Here is a 21,957-nt window from a genome sequence, read left to right as displayed (position 1 = left end):
AAGGCCAAGGACATCCCCCCAACTCCGGCCCCGGCAGGACGGCGGCGCCAGCGGGGTTGTCCTGCAGCCGGGGCCATGCTGGGCTGACAGAGCCAGCACAACACCCGCCCAAAGGGACACTGACTTCCTCCTCACCTGCCTGGGGGGCCCAAGGCATCTTCCTCTTCCTCGCAGCCTCCTCCTCCATCCGCCCAAGCTTTGGGAAAGACAAATCCTGATGGGGGGGAAAACAAGGGCTGAGCGTGTTGGCTTGGGGGTTCCTCCTGCCCAAGTCCATCTCTGGAACTCATCGGGCATCCTGTGTCCATAAAAACCTCCAAAACACCAAGATTCAGCCCAGAAAAACCCAAACCACCGAAATTCAGGCAAAAAACACCTCAGAAATAGTGAGATGAACCCCTCCAAACTGCAAAAAGTTAAAGTTTAGCCAGAAAATACTCCAAAATATCAAGATTCTGCCAAAAAAAAGGTGTTTAATTGGGAGGATGAGAGGAGTAAGGTCATTTCATGAGCACTTGATTGAGTTGCTATGTATTAATCAAAAGCTGTATTAATGTAGTGTCACTTAAAACTTGCCAGGGCTGTTCCTCAAGCTTATCTGGCCCCCTGCCAGTCCAAGGCTGTTTCTCCAAACCACCAATCCAACTGTGCCAAACGCCCTGGTTGGTCAGTGCTGGCTGGGGCAGCGGGCACTTGGTGAGGGGATGAGAAAACTGCACCTGGGGCTGGGCTGAAAGAGGCTTCAGCACCACTTCTGATGGCCTGGGGGCAGCATCTGGCTTCTCCCTAACAGAGAGATGGCACTTGTTCCTCTGCAGGAAGTCAAGGGCAGGAGGGTGACTCCTGCTGCATGGATGGAATGGCAGAGGATCCCTTGGGTCCCCAGGATGGACCAGCACTTGGAGATACAAATTGCCCTGGGGCTCAGGATGCAGCTGCCAGCACAGATTTCCCTGCAAAGTCTGCAGGGAGTCAAGCTCTGGAGAGGAGACTGTGCCCCATGGATGGGATTGCAGAGGCTCCCTCAGGTCTCCAGCAGGAATCAGCAACCAGGAATAGACACAAAAGGCCCCCACGAAGATTTCTGGGGGAGTGTCCTGTAGGGAGGGGACAGTGTCACCCCACCAGGGCAGGGCTGGCAAGTGGGAGGCTGCTCCAGGGCTCTGCAAGAGGCCTCGTGCTCTGCTCGGCCCCAGCACTGGCTGGTACCAACACCCCCGGCTGCCCCCGGCCCTGGGCAGCTCTGCTGCCACAGGCTGTGCCCTCACCATGGCCCTGCAATGGCCCTGCCTGTCCCTCACCCGGGGCCCTGCCCACATCCCTGTCCCTTGGCTCTCTCTCTGCCAGCTCAGTGTGGGGCACACGGGCTGGGGGTCCCTCCCAAGCCCCCCGGGCAGCCGGCGTTGGCTGGGGGGATGTGAGGGCTGGGCCTGCTCAGCACAGCCCCGGCCTCGTGCCCAGCGCCTCTTTCCTGCCCCACACAAGAGCTTCCCGGCCCCCCAGGGCTCCCCTGCTGCTGCCTCTGCTCCTGGCCCTGCCTTTGCTGCTCCCTTGGCTGGGGCAGCGGCTGCAGGGGGGGATGGCAGCAGCTTCAGCTCCAGGGCACTTCCTGGGGGGAGCTCAGCCCGGGGGGACAGGCAGGGACCTGATGGGGATGGACAGGGGCCCAGCAGGGACAGCCAGGGCCTGCAGGGGAAGGCACAGGGACAACCTGGCCCCCCACACTGCCAGGGCTGTCTCTGCTCCTCCTTGCAGGCTCCGTGGCCAGGCACAGTTGGTGTTCCTGGGTGCCCACCATCTCAGCACTTGCAGCCGCTCAAATCAGCGCCCGCAGCTCTGCAGCAAAGCCCCAGCTCACCTGGCACACAGGGGATGGACACAGCACCTGCTCGGGGATGGGCACACACAGCTTTGTGCCTTCCCCACCACGGGGCTCTCCTTCCTCAGCAGCACCTCTGCCTTGCACTTATTCTCAGCCTCACCTCAGGGACAGCTCTGGGCTCACCTCCGCGCCACTTCTCAGCCTCACCTCAGGGCCTGGGCTCAAGGACAGGAACCTGCAGGGAGGGGAGATGATGTGCAAGCTGAGGGCTGCCTGCTTGCACTGGCCTCTGGGCTTCTTTCTCCTTCTACAACCAGCCCAGAACTCAGCCTGCTTTTCTAACACCACACATTTACAGACTAACCTTGCAGATAGATATGGACAGACATCTCTATCACCCTGGGGATGGAGCCTCAAGCATGTGCTGCCACAGGAATGGGAATCAGAGAATCACAGAATCAGCTTGTTGCAAAGCAGTTTAAATTTAGTAGTAGAATGGCTAAGGCTTAAGTAAGAGGGTAGGCCTAGAAAGCAACACTTTACAGTAGTGAGTTAAGCAGCAGCCTTGTTCGTGGGAATAGAATGTACTGAAGAAGTAGAAACAATAATCAAACGATTTAGTCAAGCATGTATGTAACGATTTGTACCTTAGATGTGGTAAGGGTCTGTTAAACAGTTTCTAGGGGGGTAGGACAACTTAAGCAGATTTATGATTAAAGTAGATGATTGTTAATTGTTATAAACTACTGCACCTGGGTTGCTATAGAAACTGTAATTGTTTTAGCCGTGAGAATACATGTAAACTTGTTTGTGTATAAAAGTTGAACTGAGAACGAGGGTCGTCGGAATCCTGACTTGGGGCGTTAGCCCGCAGGTTCCCGGGGCCCCGAATAAAGCACCCATAAACCGGCACTCTGTTGGTTTGTGTCTTTGTTTACGGGCAACAGTTTTGGCGACACCAGATGGAACTCCGGGGGTAGCTGGGCGGCTCACGAGCTGATCTACTCCATGCCGGCAACCAGGTGATTTCTGGGGAGACATCGACCCGTGCCCGACCCGCGCCCGCCGGACAACCCTCTAGGTAAGCCCGAAGGTGCTTTATTCTTTTAGGTTTGTTGGTTGGGAGCCTGCCTATAAGACGGGATAGTGAGTGTCCCGCTGGGTTGGGCTAAAGGTACCTCGGTTGGGAAGCCTAGGCGCTGGTCGTAAGACGCGGCGAAAGCTGCGCAGTACCAGCACTCGCCTCTCAGAGGGAGAATCGGCGAGTTGGTTTTGGTTTTGGTTTTGTTCTGGTTTATATTGTTGTGTTATCGTGCTGGTCGTTAAAAGTATTGTTTTGTGTTGTTGTGTTATTGTGAATTTGATGAATTTAGATTGTGGTGTGTGTGTGAGCCAGTAGCAAGCATGATGTCATTTAAAACCTTTAGAGCACTATCCTGCACAGAAAAAGATATCCCTAGCGATTCTCCGCTTGGTTGCTTGTTAAAACATTGGAAGGAAGGAAATTTTGGACAAGAGTTAAGCAAGAAACAGTTGATTGATTATTGTAATAATGTATGGCCTCAATATGAAACAGAAGGAATGCTGTGGCCCAGAAATGGATCACTGACTCTGGAAATTATAACCCCTTTGATGCGATATTTACGAGAGAATGAGAAGTGGGATGAAATACCATATCTGGATTTGTTTTATTATTTAGAACAAAACACTGAATGGCAAAAGGAATGTGGTATCTTAGTGTTGAAAGAACTGGAACTGGAGGATGATAAATGTAAGAAATGTCAAGAGCGGAGTATAAAGATATTGAAAGGATTGGATGATAAGCATGGGCGGAAAATACGGTTTTCAGAACCAGAGGAGGATGTGTCTTTGTTAGTCTCCCCCGGAGTAACTCCAAGTGCGCCCCCGAGAAATAGTCTCCCTTCACGTGCAAGGGCACAATCACACACCATGCCCCCGTTAGAATCATCCTCGGATGAGGAAGAAACAGGGGGGTGGGAATGTGACAGAACTCCTCTAGCAGAACGGACTCGGAGAGGGCGAAGGGAGAGGGAAAGAAGACGGGGAGGGGGGAGGGAGACAGACGTTTCGCTCTCACCCCCTAGATTGATGGCTCCCTTGCGAGAAGCGGTTGGAGCAGGCAAGGGAAAAATCATGATAAAAGTTCCTTTTTCGCCTAATGATTTACTAATTTGGAAACAGTCAGCTGGGACATATAGAGAAAATCCTGAGCGGGTGGCTCGTGTTATAAAAATGGTTATAAAAACACAAGACCCGGACTGGAATGATTTACAGGTATTAATAGATACAATTTTAGATTCAACAGAAAAAGAAATGGTATTAAAGGTGATGGTGGAGAGAGCAAAGGAAAGGATTCGTACCCTGCCTCGGGCAGCGCGGGGGACGGTAAATGATTTTGTACCGCGGGAGGATCCCGATTGGGACGCTAATAACCCCGCAGATTATAAAAAGTTAAAAATTTACCAGGAATTATTGGTAGAGGGAATACGATGTGGCATTCCAAAAACGTTGAATTGGTCTAAGTTATATTCAGTAATGCAAGATAAGACTGAGTCCCCTTCTGCCTTTTTAGAAAGGCTAAAGGAAACAGCTAGGAGGTATACAGACTTAGATGTTGAAGACGAGTCTGGAAAATTACAATTAGCATTGATCTTTATGGGACAATCACAAGAATATATTAGAAAGAAATTTCAAAAACTGGAAGGGAGAGAAACAAGAGATTTAGAGAAATTGTTAGAAGTGGCTTGGAAAGCATATAACAATCGGGAAAAGGAAAGTACTAAGAAACAACAAGCGAGCTTGTTGGCGCTTTTACAAGCTTCAGGAGAGAACAATGGGGCCGGTGGCCATAGAGGAAGAAGTCGTGGTAATAGGGGAAGGGGAGGAATGGGTAGAGGATTTAACAATCAGTCGGGATTTGGAAATCAATACGGGGGAGGACGTGGTAGAGTAGGACCAAATCAGTGTGCTCTTTGTAAAGGACAAGGACATTGGAAAAACGAATGCCCATTAAATGCTGGAAATGGAATGAATCCTTGGAATCCTCAAAGCTTTGTGAATCCACAAAACCCTGTTGGTATGGGCACGCCACAGGGTGTCGCCCAAGCATTTATGTTAGGGAGTTGTGGAAGACAGAGTCGGCTAGATTCAGACTAAAAGGTTGTTTTGCAAGTAGAGGGGGAGCCGACGGAATTTAGAATAGATACTGGAGCTAGTTTTTCGGCAATGAATGAATTGATGGGGCCATTAAGTGATTTAACCGTACAAGTAGTGGGAGTTTCAGGACAAATAGAGGAAAGAACATTTCTGCGACCTCTAGATATCAAATTTAAGGGAAGAGAATTAGATCATCAATTTCTGTACATGCCTAACAGTCCTGAATGTTTATTAGGAAGGGATTTGCTTTCAGCCTTGCAAGCTAAAATTATATTTGAAAAAGGGAGAGTCAAGATAGAAATTCCAGAAGAAAATTTAGCAAAAAAATTTTTGTGAAAGAAGTGGAAAAGGAAGAAATACCCCAAGAGATTGAACAGGCTGTTGTACCCTGGGTTTGGGAAACAGGGGTCCCTGGAAAATCTAAAGCAGCCACCCCAGTTAGAATAGAATTAAAAGAAGGAGCACAACCTGTTAGAGTGAAGCAATACCCAATTAGTTTAGAAGCTAGGAAAGGGATAGCTCCAATGATCACACAGTTTTTAATTTAGGGATATCAAAAGAATGTGAGTCGGAATTTAATACCCCCATATTTCCGATAAAAAAAAAAAAAAAAAAAATGGTAAGTATAGGTTAGTGCAAGACTTGTTAACATCTGTTTCTGAGAAATTTCAGTGGTTTACAGTTATTGATCTAAAGGATGCCTTCTTCTGCATACCACTGGCACGGGAAAGTTGGAAAATCTTTGCTTTTGAATGGGAGAACCCAGAGACTAGACGAGAGCGACAGCTCACTTGGACCAGATTACCACAAGGATTCAAGTGTTCTCCTACAATATTTGGTAATCAGTTAGCAAAGGAACTAGAGGAATGGAAGACTACTCAGGTAAAAGAATCTCCTTTTTCATATATAATACTGCAATATGTAGATGACATTTTCTTAGGAGCTACAGAACAGGGACTTTGTCGTCAGTTAACTATTGAACTGTTAAACATGCTGGGCCAAGCAGGCTACCGAGTCTCAAAAGAAAAAGCACAATTAGTAAAACGGAAAGTTATCTATCTGGGATGTGAAATTTCCCAAGGAGTTCGGCGCCTGGGAACAAATAGAATCCAAGCAATATGTGCTATACCTGTGCCTAGAAATAATCAAGAACTGAGATCTTTTCTAGGAATGGTCGGATGGTGCAGGCTGTGGATTCCTAACTTCGGACTGACTGCTCGACCACTGTATGAAGCAGCAAAGGAGTCCAAGCTAACCTGGGGGACAGAGCAAGAAAAAGCATTCCAGGAACTGAAGAAAGCCCTCCAGGAAGCACCTGCCCTGGGACTACCGGACCCAACCAAGGAATTTCAGCTCTATGTTTGTGAGAGACAGCGAATGGCCTTAGGAGTCCTCACTCAGCGTCTAGGATCCTGGAAGAGACCGGTTGGGTACTTCTCCAAACGGCTAGACGCAGTAAGTGGGGGATGGCCGGGGTGTCTCAGAGCTGTGGCAGCGACGGTCATTTTAATACAGGAAGCACGCAAATTGACTCTGGGAAAACACATGATAGTGTACGTGCCCCACATGGTCATAGCAGTTCTAGAGCAAAAAGGGGGGCATTGGCTCTCCTCCAGCCGCATGTTGCAATACCAGGCTTTGTTGAGAGAACAAGATGATGTTGAACTGAAAATTACTAACCATCTCAACCCAGCAGAATTCCTTAGGTCTACACAGGAAGAAGGCACCCTGGAGCATGACTGTGTAGAGACCATTGAACAAGTCTACGCGAGCAGAAGAGACTTGAAGGACGAACCACTGACAGATCCTGACTGGGAGCTGTACACCGACGGATCTAGCTTTGTGGAAAATGGCACCAGGTATGCTGGGTATGCAGTGGTCACTTTACAACAAGTGATAGAAGCGACTGCACTACCCCCAGGTACGTCTGCACAAAAAGCCGAAATATGGGCATTGGTGAGAGCTTTAATATTAAGCCAAGGAAGGAGAGTTAACATATGGACTGACTCCAAATATGCTTTTGGGGTAGTTCATGTTCACGGAGCACTCTGGAAGGAGAGAGGACTTCTTACTTCTCAGGGGACAACGATTAAACATCGGGAAGAAATTTTACAATTGCTAGAGGCAATACATAAGCCCTCAGCAGTGGCAATAATGCATGTCAGAGGACACCAGGCTGATCCAGGACGAGAGTTTCAGGGAAATCGATACGCTGACCAAGCAGCCAGGAGGGCTGCGAGAAAGGTATGGACTCAAATGGTTCTTTTACCAACCCGGAATAATCCAGCAATAGCATTCATGGAAGAGAAACCGCATTATTCACCTGAAGATGAGAAATTAGCTGTGATGATGGAAGCGAAGAAAAATATCAGGGGGTGGTATATCACTCCTACGAGACAGGTAATTTTACCAGTCAGAATAATGAAAGCAGTGCTTGAAATAGAACACAACAAGTGCCACTGGGGTGCAGAAGCACTAGTGAAATTCTTGAAAAACGAAATTTTCTCAAACCAGATGTTAACACTAGCTAAAAGGGTGAATGCAATGTGTCCTATGTGTATAAAGAATAATCCAGTAGTCAGGAAGCAAGTATAAATGGGAAAACTACAAGTAGGACAGTTACCAGGAGACTATTGGCAAGTAGATTTTTCTGAGTTGCCTAAGGCCCAAACTTTTAAATATCTGCTAGTGTATGTTTGTACCTTCTCAGGGTGGCCAGAAGCTTTTCCATGCAGGACCAATCAGGCAAAAGAAGTAGTGAAAACCCTTCTGAAGGAAATCATCCCAAGATTTGGAGTTCCCCTAGGGTTGTCCTCTGATCGAGGACCGCACTTTACAGCAGGGATAGTCCAAGATGTGTCAGCTGTATTAGGGATAACATGGAATCTCCATACACCATGGAGACCGCAGTCTAGTGGACAAGTAGAAAGAATGAATCAGACATTAAAAGGTCAATTGAAGAAGATCTGTCAGGAAGCCAAAATCCAGTGGCCCCAAGCAGTACCCCTCGCTCTGCTGAGAGTTAGGATTAAACCAAGGGAAAGAATAGGAGTAAGTCCATACGAAATATTGTATGGCAAGCCCTATCATGCGGCTACTTACCAAGGGGATCCTCATGTAGTGGGTGATCAGGCAGTATTTAACTATGTGTTATCTTTGAATAAGACCCTCACAGCCCTCAGAGGAGCGCTGCAGTGGAATCGGCCTCTGCCCCTGGAGAATCCGGTTCATGACATTTCTCCAGGAGACCAAGTCTACGTGAAAAACTGGTCAGTGGAACCATTAAAGGGAACATGGGACGGTCCTCGCCAGGTGATAATGACCACTTATACGGCGGTGAAAGTCGAGGGAATCGACAATTGGATCCATTACACCCGAGTCAAGAAGGTTCCAGTCTCATGGTCGGTAGAACCTCTCTCACCTACGAAGATGGTATTTCGAGCCAACAATTGAAGATTGTGGTATTCCTGGGGTTGATAAGTTTAGCAGAGACCATCGTGAGAATTGAGACCCCAGATCCTTATTTGTTTGTACCAGAACACACTGATGTAAACTTAACTTGTCTGTTTTCAGATGACCAGGGAGCTGAATTAAGAGATGTCCACGTCAAGTGGAGACGGAGGGATCAAGATCGAATCATAACAGAAGGAGTGACAACAGTTTGGGATGCGACACAACAAAAGGGTTATACCGTCCTGCAGGTACCTGAGGTGTCTAAAACCGTAGAAGGGACATACATGTGTGTAGTTTGGATTCAAAGGAGTTTTGATTATGGATATGTAGAAATACACATGATAAACACAACTCGGGAAATAATGACTAAGGTACAAGTTATACCCCCTAGGAAAACTCGACATGTGAGAGATCTGCAGATTCCGAATAGAGAAATAGAACAGGAAAATTTAATTGTGGGCCTAATTCGAGATTTTGGGAAAGTACAAAACGTTACTAAAATTACTGCATGTCTCCCTATGCCTCATGCAGCAGGAGACCCAATTCCATGGGGAATAATTCCAGTGCCGGAAATACCCAAAATGTTTAAGAATATTACAAGGAATTGCAAATTTGTAACCATCACATGGAGCGAAACGGTAGATGTATGTTTATTAAGTGACAAAATGATGAAGAAGCAATGTGAACAGATGCCGGGATATTTCCGATGGGTAGTAATTGGGACATGGGTAACAAGTGAAACAATTAATGAATTAAAAGGATACTGTTTAGTTACAAATTCAACACACCCATGCTCTAAAGTTCCGGCTTCAGTAAAACGAGAAAAACAAGAAGAGGTCTGTCAAAATATTACCAGTTCTACAACCATGGAAGAATGGCAAACAATTTGGGGACCCAGCCTGCTAGAGACATATAGTTATATTGGAAAGGTACAGTGGTGCATTCACTGGAAGGGGAAAAAGAATCAGACTTATTCTACAGGAAATAGAGGGAATCATAATTGGAGGACAGAAACACATACAAAAGAGGATTGGAATTGTACCCGAATATACACATGTGATACCCCAGACGATGAAATAGGCTTAATGCCAGTCAAAACACTCCTGCAGTTAGGATGTGAGTGTCGAGGATATAACCATACTATTAAAGGACATGTGAAAAACATTGATTGTCACACTACCACAGTTAGAAGTCCCGGAAACCTAGTATGGGTCATGGGACATGGTCAATGGACCACCCACATGCCACTAGACGGTCCGGTTGTACCTGTCACACTAGGGATACCTACTCTTTGTCCACTCTGGAGAAAAGAGAAGTTAACACCAGCAGAGATGCGATCACGGGAGAAAAGAGAAGTCAGTAATGACATTAATGACCTGGAACTAACAGATTGGCATGAGCCATCAGCAGGAGTTAAATTCGGATGGGCACTAGAATCTTTGTTTGCCCCAATTTCAACATATCGAAATAGAGAAATGTTGTTCAAATTGATGAGCCAGACCGAAAGGTTAGCAGCAGTCACTAAGAAAGGATTTAAAGATCTAAATTTACAATTACAAGCCACCTCTAGAATGACCATACAAAACCGCATGGCATTAGACCTGATATTACTCAAAGAACATGGAGTTTGCGGTTACCTGCATGCAAAGGATGAGCATTGTTGTGTACACATCCCAAATGTCACTCAAGAAGTAGAGAAAGATATTAATCAATTAGAACAAATTGACGAGAATGTTCATAAACTGCAGAAAGAAGCGGAACACAATTGGATAGGACAATTATTCAGCTCCCTAGGTCTCCATGTGTCAGGATGGATATCTTCTGTTATCCAGTACGGAATATTGATTGTAATAATTGTTGTCATAGCCATAACTGTTTACAAGTGTCTTTTAGGAATGATTGTAAAAGAAAGTCAACATACGAGACGCATCATGAAAGCTATAACAAGAAAAGAAGTAATCTCACCGCAAAATGGATCACCTCCTATCCATCAAGAAACTGCAACCTGAAGATTGCTGTATTTGAGCATCCTTGCAAGTAAAGCCTGAAGAATGCTCAAAAGGGGGGACTGTTGCAAAGCAGTTTAAATTTAGTAGTAGAATGGCTAAGGCTTAAGTAAGAGGGTAGGCCTAGAAAGCAACACTTTACAGTAGTGAGTTAAGCAGCAGCCTTGTTCGTGGGAATAGAATGTACCGAAGAAGTAGAAACAATAATCAAACGATTTAGTCAAGCATGTATGTAACGATTTGTACCTTAGATGTGGTAAGGGTCTGTTAAACAGTTTCTAGGGGGGTAGGACAACTTAAGCAGATTTATGATTAAAGTAGATGATTGTTAATTGTTATAAACTACTGCACCTGGGTTGCTATAGAAACTGTAATTGTTTTAGCCGTGAGAATACATGTAAACTTGTTTGTGTATAAAAGTTGAACTGAGAACGAGGGTCGTCGGAATCCTGACTTGGGGCGTTAGCCCGCAGGTTCCCGGGGCCCCGAATAAAGCACCCATAAACCGGCACTCTGTTGGTTTGTGTCTTTGTTTACGGGCAACAAGCTAGGCTGGAAAAGACCTCTGAGATCATCAAGTCCAACCCTGGATCCAACCCTGCTGTGCTTCCCAGACCATGGCACTGAGGCCACATCCACTCTCACCTTCAAAACCTCCAGGGATGGGGACTCCACCCCCTCCCTGCCCAGCCCATTCCAAGGCCTGATTACTCTCTTGGCAAAAAATTCCTTCCCAATATCCAACCTAAACCTCCCCTGGCACAGCTCCAGACCCAGCCCTCTTGTCCTACTGCTGCTTCCTGGCAGAACAGCCCCATCCCCACCTGGCTACACCCTCCTGGCAGGGACTTGCAGAGAGTCAGGAGGTCTCCCCTGAGCCTCCTCTTCTCCAGCCTCAACACCCCCAGCTCCCTCAGCCTCTCCTCACACACTTGTGCTCCAGAGCCCTCCTGCCTTCCAGCACATCAACACACCCCCAGCTGGGTGTCAGCTGCACTTTTGCTGATGAAATGCCTGGTTCTGCAGCAGCTGCAGATGCTCAAGGGCCAGCAGGACCAAGTCAGGGGCCTGGGGGGGCCTGGGGGGCTTTGGGGTGTGGGAGGGTCCTGGGGGAGCTGGGGAGGGGCTCTGGGGATTGGGGGTACAGACCACAACAGACCAGGACAGACCAGTACCTCCTCACTGCTCCCTGGATCTCTCCTGGAGCTGGGCCACATTGTCGTGGGACACCTGAGCCCTCCCCCAGTGCCCTCCCAGTACAGCCCAGTGCCCCCAGCACAGCCAACTGTGTTCCTGTCCCAGGGTGCCAGGTGATCCCTGTTTGGGGGGGGATGGAAGGGATTTGAGGGGGGCGCTGGGGGAGATTTGGGGGTATCTGTGGGGAGTTGGATGGGGATTTGGGGGCCTTTGGGTGCATTTAGGGGAGTTAAAAGGTGTTTTGGGGGTCAAAGGAATCTGTAGGGGGAGCGGATTAAAGGGAAAAGGGAGGTTAAGGGACATTTGAGGGGGTTAATGGGGCCTGAGGGGGAGAGGAGGGGAAGCACCCCAAGCAGGTGAGTCTTGAGACCCTCCTGGTGTTCCCAAGACTCTCTTAGTGTTTCCAATTGCCCCTTTGACACCCTAAGATCCCCCTGGTGTCTCCAGTGTCCACAAGGCCTCCCCATGGCCCCAATTCCCCCCTTGACACCCCCAAATCCACTGTCCCCAAACCCCTCCACAATTTCCCCATTGTCCCCAAATCCCATTCCTGATGCCTCCAACCCTTCATCTCCCCCAAGGAGCACTGCCTGGACCCTCTGACCACAAAAATGTCCCCCCCGCTCACGGAAAGGCCAAGGGCATCTGGGGACACGTTGGGGACAGTTGGGAGGCTTTGTGGGGCACTGGGAGGTACTGGGACACACTGGGGGGAATGAGAGAGCACTGGGAGGGACTGGGGGGTTACTGAGGGACACTGGGAGGGACTGGGGAGTTACTGGGGGATTACCAGGACACACGGGGGGGCAATGGCAGGTTACTGAGCCATACTGGGGGTTACTGGGTGCACACTGGAGCATTACTGGGCCATACTGGGGGGCAGTGGAGGTCACTAGGACACACTGGGTGGTCACTGAGGGGGTTACTGGGCCGTACTGAGGGTCACTGGGATATACTGGGGGTACTGGGATCCTCTTACTCGGATCTGCTACATCTCCCCCCCGCACTTTGGGAGGCACCCCCAGGACCCCTCCCCTGGGGGCTGGGAGATCCCCTGAACCCCACTGCTGGGCTTTAGGGGGCCCCCGGACCCCCCTCCCTGTGGGGTCTCTGTGTGCTGAGTGTTGGGGGTCTCTGGGGTTCGGGGCGTGCATTGGGATCCCCTTTCCCTGGGGTCGGTTCGCCGGGCCGGCCGGAGGGCTGTGGCGGGAAAAGTAATGGCGGACCGCGCAGAGCCTCATGGGAGTTGCAGTTCCCTCTTGAGGACTCCGCCGGCGCGCCTGCGCAGTGCAGCCAGGGCGTTGGCAGAGCCCCCCCCGCGCGGATTCCAGGCCCCGCGCTCTGCCCCTCGGGAACCCCCGAACCCCTCGGCTAAACCGTCCCGAGCCCTCCAGCCTTTCCACCCACAGCCGCGCTCCCCGCAGCCCCCGAGGGGATCCCCAGAGCCCCGCTCTCCCGCAGGCTCCGCCAGCTCACAGTGCAGCACGTACCCAGCGCCATCTTTGCTTCCGGGCAGCCAACACGGCGCTCTGCGCGCGCACCGCCTTTCCTGCCCCCGCCGCAGCCAATCAGGGCGCGGCCCCGCCCTCCGCCCGCCCGTCAGGAATGTTCGCACGGGCGGTGCCGCAGCGCCCTCAGCCTGAACTGAACCTGCTTTTACCTCATGGAATCTTTGATCTCTGTTAGCCAAGCCCCTCTTTCCTTCCCCAGTTGTCTTGTCCTTTGGGGAGGGGGGTCATAGCGGCACTTTGCACTTGAGCGGACTGAGGTTTCTACCACAAAGGGCCAGTCCCCTTTCCCAGGGGCAGCTTCTTCAAACTGAACCCTTCCTGAGGGTGTGTGGAGATTTCTGCCTTGGCTGGGGACCCCCCAAGGTCACTGCTGGAGGTTGAGAGCAGAGATCTCCCCACCAGCGTTGGTCTGGGGGAGTTCCATCCATCTCTAATTAAGAATTATTGCTTTTGTGCCAGGTTTAGTGGAATTGCTTCAACAATTGCTTTTGTGTAGAGCACTGTCCTATCTTATCCTGTACTCCTGGTAGTTTTAGTGTTTCTCTTGTGCAGTAAATAATTCTGATGAAGATCATTTGTCTGATCATTTATATCCCTAAATGATTCATTTGTATCAACAGATCTGATTTGCTGTCATTAAATCCTGGGGGACAAAAGTGGTTCAGTCACACCTCTGTAATTCCTCTAATCTCAAACTGTTGGCATGATCCAAGGCTGGGATTGGATCCAGCAGCCCTCAGCACCCCACAGTAAGTTGGGAGCTCAGGGGTCCACCCCCCTTTCCCAGCCCCCCTGTGCCCAAAGACCATCATAGGACCATCTGACCCACCAGACCACCCTCCCTTTTCCATGCTTCTCCCTGTTCCTTCCACTTTTCCATGGTCCTCTCAATCCCCACCCCACCCCCAGATTACTCTGGGGGTCCCAACTCCCATTTTTCCCTCCTCTCACATCTTCCACATCATCCCCCCAATCCCCAGCTCCCTCCAACTCAGTTTTGGGTCCCAGCACCCCCCAAAAAAGGGGTTAGGTGGGATCCTGGGTGGGCTCTGACTATGTTTGGGGGGTTCTCCAGGGCCTGTGGGGAGATTTAGGGGGGTCACAGCACCTTTTGGGGTGAGCTGGGTGCCTTTTAAGGGGCAGGTGCCCCAACAAGACCCTCCCAGAGGGGTTGACAGAGGGGGAACACAGGGGGGTCCCCATTCCTGATCCATCCTGGGGCCAGTTCTGCCCCCCCAAACTCGACTCCACTCCTTGGGATCCCCCACTGCCCCCCAATAACCAGGACTGGGGAGAACTGGGAAGCTGTACTGGGATCACTGGGAGCAGCTGGGCGGAGGCAGAGTGACAGCAGGGGAGGGGGGGACACACGACCCCCCAAAATCCTCACAGGGACGGGGGGGGTCCAGGCTGGGCCCGAGGCCCTGGGGAGGGGCTGCGGCCGCCGCTGGCTCAGGAGCTCTGTGGGGAGAGAAAAGGGGGTGACACCGGGGTGGGGGGACAGGGGGGACACCGGGATACACCGAGACCCAAACTGGATCCAGTGGGACCAGAACTGGGGCAACGGGGATCATACTGGGAGCACCTGGCAGCACATTGGAGGCAACTGGGATATACTGGGAGTGACTGGAACCACAGTAGGGGTGACTGGGAGCAACTGGAACCACACTGGGGGCAACTGGGATCCTACTGGGAGCAGCTGGGCTCTTGCTGGGGTCATGCTGGGATCATACTGGGAGTGACTGCAATAATCCTGGGAGTGTGTGAGAGGGACTGCAGCCATACTGGGGATGAGTGGGATCAAACTGGCTTCGTACTGGAAGTGTCTGGAAGTCACTGGTATCATACTGGTGGCAACTGCAATTGTACTGGGATCATACTGGATCAGACTAGGATCACACTGGAAGCAACTGGTTCTATGCTGGGGCAACTGGGAGCTACTAGGATCCCACTGGGAAGAAGTGGGAGCAACTGGGACCATGCTGGGCACAACTGGACCCACAGTGAAGGTGACTGGGGTCATACTGGGAGTCAGTAGGAGCATTCTGAGGGCAGTTGGGACCATGTTGGTGCAACTGGGTTATACTGGGAGCAAGTGGGATCACGCTGGAAGTGACTTGGATCATACTGGGAGTGACTAGGATCCCACTGGGGGTGACTGGGAGTGGATGTGAGCAACTGGGATCATGCTGGAAGCTACTGGGAGCACTCAGGAGTGAGTGGGACCACACTGGGGGCAACTGGGATATACTGGGATGGACCAGGAGTGACTGGGATCATACTGGGACTGACTGGGAGTGTACTGAGGTCAGCTGGGATATATTGTGAGAGACTGGGAGTGACAGGGATCATACTGGGAGGGACTGGAACTACAGTGGGGTGACTGGGAGCAAGTGGGACCCTGCTGGGGGCAAATGGTTTTATCCTGGGAGTGCCGGGGAATGTCTGGGTTCATCCTGGATGTGAGTGCCACCATATAGGGGGTCGCTGGGATCATACTGGAGCTGTACTGGGAGAGACTGGAACTACAGTGGGGTGACTGGGAGCAACTGGGACCATGCAGGGGGTAACTTGGATCCTACTACGAGAGACTGGGATCATACTGAGACTGACTGGAAGCATGTTGGAGGCAACTGGGATAATACTGGGAGTGGCTACAAGTGACTGGGATTATACTGGGAGTGACTGGAACCATAGTAGGGGTGAATGGGAGCAACTAAAACCATGCTAGGGGCAACTGGGATCCTGCTGGGAGCAGCTGGGCCCCTGGTGGGGTCATACTGGGATCATACTGGGAGTGACTGCAATAATACTGGGGGTGTGTGAGAGGGACTGAAGCCATACTGGGGATGAGTGGGATCAAACTGGCTTTGTACTGGAAGTGTCTGGAAGTTCCTGGGATCATACTGGGAGCAACTGGGACCATGCAGGGGGCAAATGGCATCCTCCAGGGAGTGACTGGGGCCAGACTGGACTCAGACTGGGAGTCCCTGAGAGGGAAAGGAACCATCCTGGGTGAGGGGCTGGGAGCAACTGGGACCACCTTGGGGGCAACTGGGATGCTATTGGGAGTGACTGGGAGTGACTGGGATCATAGTGGGAGTGACCAGCACCATACTGGAATCATAGTGGGAGTGACTGTAAGGGACCAGGATCAAACTGGGAGTGGCTGGAACTACACAGGGGGGATTTGGGAGCCAGTGAGACCATGCTGGAAGCCAACTGGGAACATACTTGGGGCAACTGGGATCATGCTGGAAGCAACTGGGAGTAACTGGGAGTGACAGGGTGTCGGATGAGGGAAGAAAGAGACCCTCAATATGAGAATCAGCAAGCTTCGTTTATTGATCATTGCTAACAGCTTAATATATGCTTTATAATTAGTTCATACATATTGCAAAAACTAAGCTCATTATTGGTTCTGATTAAATGTTGATCTCACCTCTTACTCATTTCTTTGTTGACACAGGTGGTACTCAGTTGCTTTTTGTTTTGCTAATCACAATGTCCTGTTTACCAGCCAGCTAACAGGGTACAAGGGCACTGTAACCTCACTATCTAAGATGTTCCCACGGCCTAGGCAAGCCGTGTTCTGTAGCCAATTCCCTACAAATACCCCCGTTTTTTTATTCTGGGCCAACAATGTTTTCTCTGTTATAGCACTTACACATTTAACAATACAAAAAAAAGCAATATGAACTATTACTAAAATTACAACAATTGTCAACAACCATCGTAGGCTTTTCTTTAACAAAACTTAAAACTTATTCAGACATAGAACCAAAAATAGATTGAAGCCATGAGTCTATAGGACTAGTTGTTACTGTTACTTTCTTTGTGTGTTCTACTGTTTCACTCAGGCTCTATAGTTCTTTTGTGTACAGGCTAGGCAGTTTGTGCCAGCTGGACAAGTCGTGGCTTTGATAAACACTTAATCTAGATTGAAATAATCCCAACATAAAACAGGTTTGAGTCCCATTACCACTTGTGTTATGTATATACAGTGATCCCATTAAATCTAACTCTTGGGGATCTTTTGCCAGAGTAAGACCTCGAGGGTTAGTACTAAAAGAGACAGGACAAGCACGACGACAATCCGGACAAGAGACAACAACTGAGCGAGCAATAGAATGAATTAAGCTAAATCGACATCTGAAGGCTTCTGTATGCTGTGCTCTCAGTTTCTCACCAGTGCCCTCCTCCTTGCTCTCAGCCCTGTCACGAAGCTCAGGCAACATGGCCGAGGTGGGTGCTGAGGCCAGGCTGAAGGACGAACTGACATGCCCCATCTGCCTGGACATTTACAGGAACCCTATGTCTCTGGGGTGCGGTCACAGCTTCTGCAAGGAGTGCATGCATACAGAAGGAACAGAAATATGCCAGCAGGGCCCTTCCCAGTGCCCACTCTGCCTTTACCCCACAGGCCCCCGTTCAGCCATGAAGACTTGCCTGACCTGCAAGGTCTCCCTGTGCCAAGCCCACCTGAGTAAGCATAGCACAAAGAACACTCAGAAAAAACTACGTCCTGGTGGGGCTCTGTGGTGCCCAGGTTTTGGCTGAGAGAAAATCCCTCAGTACAGTAAACTGCTGGAATGCTACTGTGAGAAGGACAAGGTCCACACCTGCACGCTGCGCTCCGCCCCCAGCTCCCACAGGGACCACAAGACCATCAGCTTAAAGGAGGCTTTTGGCCAAGCACAGCGTGTTTTTCCCAAAACTGTAAGAGGTAAAAAACTATGAAACTGCACTGGATTGAAGCATAGGAAACTTGCTGGAACAATCCTCTGCAAAGGAGTTCTTTAGAGTACAAACAACACTTGAAAATTAAGACTTGGCATAACTGGTTGAGAAATGACTGCTTTTTGTGTACATGAATTTCCAGGGTACTTTTCACTGCACCATGTCAGGAGCAACTACTAGGCCAAAGAATTGTAGACTCTTTCTGGTTTCAGCGTCCAACACACCCAGCTGATCCTCAGTGGCTACAGCTAGCAGAAATATCATCTATATAATGACAACAAAGACAGTCAGAAAATTGCATTGGAAACATAAACCACTGACAAATTATAGAAAAACCTTTCATTCTATGGGAGAGGGTTTTCTATGGATAACACTCATAAGGTTCTGCACGAATAATAGATGGAACTAAAAATGCACATTTTTTCTCTATCACTGGGATCTAACTGGATTGTGAGAAGATAACCTGTCAAATCAATAATAACAATGGGTTATTCAGCAGAAAGCACAGAAGGGGTCAGTAAGCCAATGCTTACTAACCATGACTGCACCAACTCGTCTGAGGTCATGCAAAGGTTTTCATTTCACAGATTTTTTCTTTATCACAAACACAGGGGTAATTAAAGGATTCTGAGATGGTTCAATGTAATCAGCATCAAGCTGCCTTCTGACAAGCTGTTGCAGGGCCAACAGCTGTTCTGTAGGTAGGAGCCATTGTTTAAGTCACACAGGATCTGTATGTTCTAAAAGAAAACTCTGAGCAGTACCTCCTAATATCACAACCTTAACTCTTGGAATGACTATAGAAGTTTGTTTGTTTGTTTGGACAATTAACAGCAAGCTTTGAGCATCACAAAGAATACAGGTTGCCTTCGTACAACCCTAAACATTCACTAGTCAAATTATGTAAGCAATACGTCTGGTATGAAACAAGGAGTAATCACAATTAGTGAGGCTATTTTGCTGAGAACACAGCTACAATGGGTAGGGCATGTTTTAAGGAGGAGAGACTAGCTGTTTTACAATGAATATTGCTACCAGCTGTTGCATGGGAGGGGTTTTGAAGACAATATATAAGGATTCTTTAAAACAACACTTCAGCTCTGGTCACACTGATCAACATAACTGGTCTGCTCTGGCCTCCAGCCAGGAGGCCTGAAGACACACTATCCACAACACTACAGATGTTTTTGAGAAGGCACGCAGGATGGCCTTGACAGCCTAAAGGCCCTCCTGCAATGAGCTGAGCAAACAAGGCAGCAACATCGACAACTCCTGATTTAAATCCTGGAAAACACAGAAAAGCTCAAAACGACCCTCACTACTGCCATAGCAGATGCAAATGCAATTATTTGATGGTCTAAGGACCTCACCCTGGCACAAGCCTGCATTATCTCTAGCTAGTTATGTAACTAGCAACTTCTGTATCTGTCACAAAACTTGTTTCTCTACAGCATCTTGCAGCTTTTCCACGAATTGTAAGAATGGTTCCCGGGCACCTGGATGCATAGTGGTGTATGTTATAAATTAGACCACAACGGATCAATATACCAATTAGAATTTATTAATTACAGCAAGAGAATATGAGCAAAGCGCAGCGCTGGGCGACAGGGGAGTCACCGCTCCACCAACTGCCGCAATATCATGCTAAGACAGTCTCTTTTTATATCCTTCTAGTTCCACTTTCCGTGATGTGGCAATTGTACTCCGCGCTTGCCTGGGCTGTTGCTAGGGGGTCTTTTCTGCCTCCCGGTGGTCGTTGAGGCTGAAGTAAGACATCTTCCTCTTTCTGCCCTTTGGCTCTTGTGGCTTTTGTCCTCCTTATATGGGTTGTTCTTGCATTTCTTGGAACATTTAGCAATCTTAAGGTATATCTTGCTTAAGCGTTAGCACAGTTCTTTGTGGTTTAGCACCTGCTTCAGCTTAGCTTAGCGGTTAAGCTACACATCCTGTTTGATAAACAATACCACCCAGCATAGTCTATTACAATCCCCCCTTTTTATCTTTATGATTATTTGTTTATCAAACATTACTTTCTTGTTCCCTTTGAGAGCAAACAAACTTTCTTTTACTATGATTACAACTATTATCACAAACACAATGCGTTATTTCACACTCATCATCAGGCTCATCAGTGGCTACAATACTGTATCTCGAAGTAAGCATTAATAATTTTGCAATTTCAAAGCGTTCTTTAATAAAGTGTAAAATATATTTTAAAATGCATGGTCCAAACATTAGTCCCAGTATGATCATGATTATTGGTCCTGCTAGGGTTGAGAGTAGAGTGGTTAGCCATGGTGAAACATTAAACCAGTTCTCATACCATGATCGATTGGTTTCTCTATCTCTCTTTCTTTGTTCTAACCGCTTCCTTAACTCTGCCATAGCGTCTTGTACCACTCCTGTATGGTCAGCATAGGAACAGCATTCTTCTTTAAGGGCTACACATAATCCCCCTTCTTTTAGGAATAATAGATCTAGTTCCCTTCTATTCTGTAGAACCACTTCTGATAATGACTTGACAGACGTAGCTAAGTTTTGTATGGATTGTTCTATTCTTACCAAATCTTCATCGACAGCCAACTGTAAGTCTTGTATTTCTTTTCCCTTTACTAAAGAGGCTATTCCAGTTCCTACTCCCGCTCCTGCAAGCAACAACCCTGCTATAGTTACTGCGGTGACGGGTTCTCTGACCTGTCTGGGAAATTCTCCTTCAAAATGTTGAAATACTTCTTCTGAGGTGTGATACATGATCCTGGGTATGATAATTACTTGGATACAAAATACACTTTCATTAAAGACATTAAGAGATAAGCATGGAGTTACTCCTATGTCTGAGCATACCCATTTTGCTCCTCCTGATGGTATTACCCATTTATCACTTTTATTTCTATGTTGTCCTATGGCCCATTTAGAGATAGTTTCATTAGATAGGGATTGGTACTCAATAGGGATAGTTCCGATACATCTGCCTTTACCTGTCACCATTTGTGTTGTTATCCCCTGAGTATGATTTCTTTGCTCCTCCCATTTGCATTCTAGAGGATTTGATCCATTTGACCATCGGACCTTATTAGGTTTTCCTATTGCCTCAAAATAAGGCGGCCTGACGTTATAACATAGCCAGCAATCTAATGTAAGGTTTGGTTTACTCTTGTTAAGAACTTGGTAAGAAGCTTGCATCAAATCCCATAAGGGGTCTTTAGGTTCTGACAGCTTGGATATAAAGGGTTCAGTAGAGGGTTTAGCAGCATTAATATTTTTCAAAGTAGAGGTCGCGTTATCCGGGGAAAGGGATGGAATAACTTCTTTTTGGGGCACTGGAGGATTCAAAACTGGATTTGGTCCCACTGGGAGAGGGTCGTGAGGGATTCTTTCTTTATTAAAAAAAATGTCCTTCTCGGTCAACCCCTTGCTCTCGTAATCTTATTCCCCATGTTCGGCCTATCAGCCAACCCCCATCCATCATCTGGAGAACTTTTAATGTTATGCCATCACAATTTCCAGCGTCTGTGATTCCCCAAGAGACGTCCCGCTTAGGGGGTCTACATCCGGAATTTTCTTTTCCCCAGAATGTCTGTAAATATTGATCAGGATAGGTTACTTTCCAGTCTGATGCTAAGGTCTCGCATCCCCAATAACCACAATAGTAATGTCCAGGGTGACTACAATAAGGTTTTCCCGGGTTTGAAGCAGGGCACATATAATATGGGTAAAGGTTTCTACATGGCTCCACAACAACTAGATCACACAGATATATGTGAAAGGTGGGGTTACCCGTCCCTATAAAAGTAGCAAGCACTTTTTGGTTTTCCCATCTGATCAGACTCCATTTGAATGGTTCATGTGGGTTTCTTGCATGTATTGGTGTTGCCAATAGTGCAATAGAGACTGCAATTATATAAATAGTGCCGAGAAAGAGACTTTGATCTTTGTTAATTGTTTTATTAATTTGGATATTACCAGCCCTTTTACCTTCACCAGTCCTGGGGGAGTTCGGCCATCGCGGCTTTCGTGTCCCACAGCTTAGGCTCTTCCTCTTTTCGGGGTT

At 48.3% G+C, this 21,957-nt stretch overlaps 4 protein-coding genes across 34 annotated transcripts in view; 2 read left to right on the top strand and 2 right to left on the bottom strand.

The window, feature by feature from the left end:
• LOC127462835 (zinc finger protein 239-like) overlaps window positions 1-21,957 on the top strand; it is a 306,020-nt gene that overhangs the window by 182,292 nt on the left and 101,771 nt on the right. The gene's annotated exons all lie outside the window — the stretch shown is intronic.
• Window positions 1-21,957, bottom strand: part of LOC127462846 (zinc finger protein 239-like) — a 293,082-nt gene that overhangs the window by 182,625 nt on the left and 88,500 nt on the right. For 6 of the 21 annotated variants that reach the window (XM_051771793.1, XM_051771785.1, XM_051771779.1 and 3 more), the window contains one exon: window positions 136-214. In XM_051771793.1, the coding sequence (XP_051627753.1) occupies window positions 136-187 (52 nt within the window). In that variant the 5' untranslated portion in view covers window positions 188-214. Of the gene's footprint in view, window positions 1-135; window positions 215-1,858; window positions 2,058-2,186; window positions 2,253-13,062; window positions 13,625-21,957 lie in introns of those variants that run through there. The other 15 variants (XM_051771778.1, XM_051771781.1, XM_051771774.1 and 12 more) reach the window with 13 other exon arrangements.
• LOC127462852 (zinc finger protein 239-like) overlaps window positions 1-21,957 on the bottom strand; it is a 151,438-nt gene that overhangs the window by 45,530 nt on the left and 83,951 nt on the right. The gene's annotated exons all lie outside the window — the stretch shown is intronic.
• The window catches only part of LOC127462842 (zinc finger protein 239-like), a 211,337-nt gene that overhangs the window by 148,710 nt on the left and 40,670 nt on the right, over window positions 1-21,957 (top strand). The window lies entirely within an intron of this gene.

The sequence above is a fragment of the Manacus candei genome, unplaced genomic scaffold (assembly GCF_025592945.1).
Source record: "Manacus candei isolate 608988 ecotype Guabito, Panama unplaced genomic scaffold, ASM2559294v1 h1tg000142l, whole genome shotgun sequence".
Lineage (NCBI taxonomy): Eukaryota > Metazoa > Chordata > Aves > Passeriformes > Pipridae > Manacus > Manacus candei.
The sequence above is the reverse complement of the archived record's forward strand: the minus strand, read 5'-3'. Positions and strand labels throughout refer to the sequence as shown.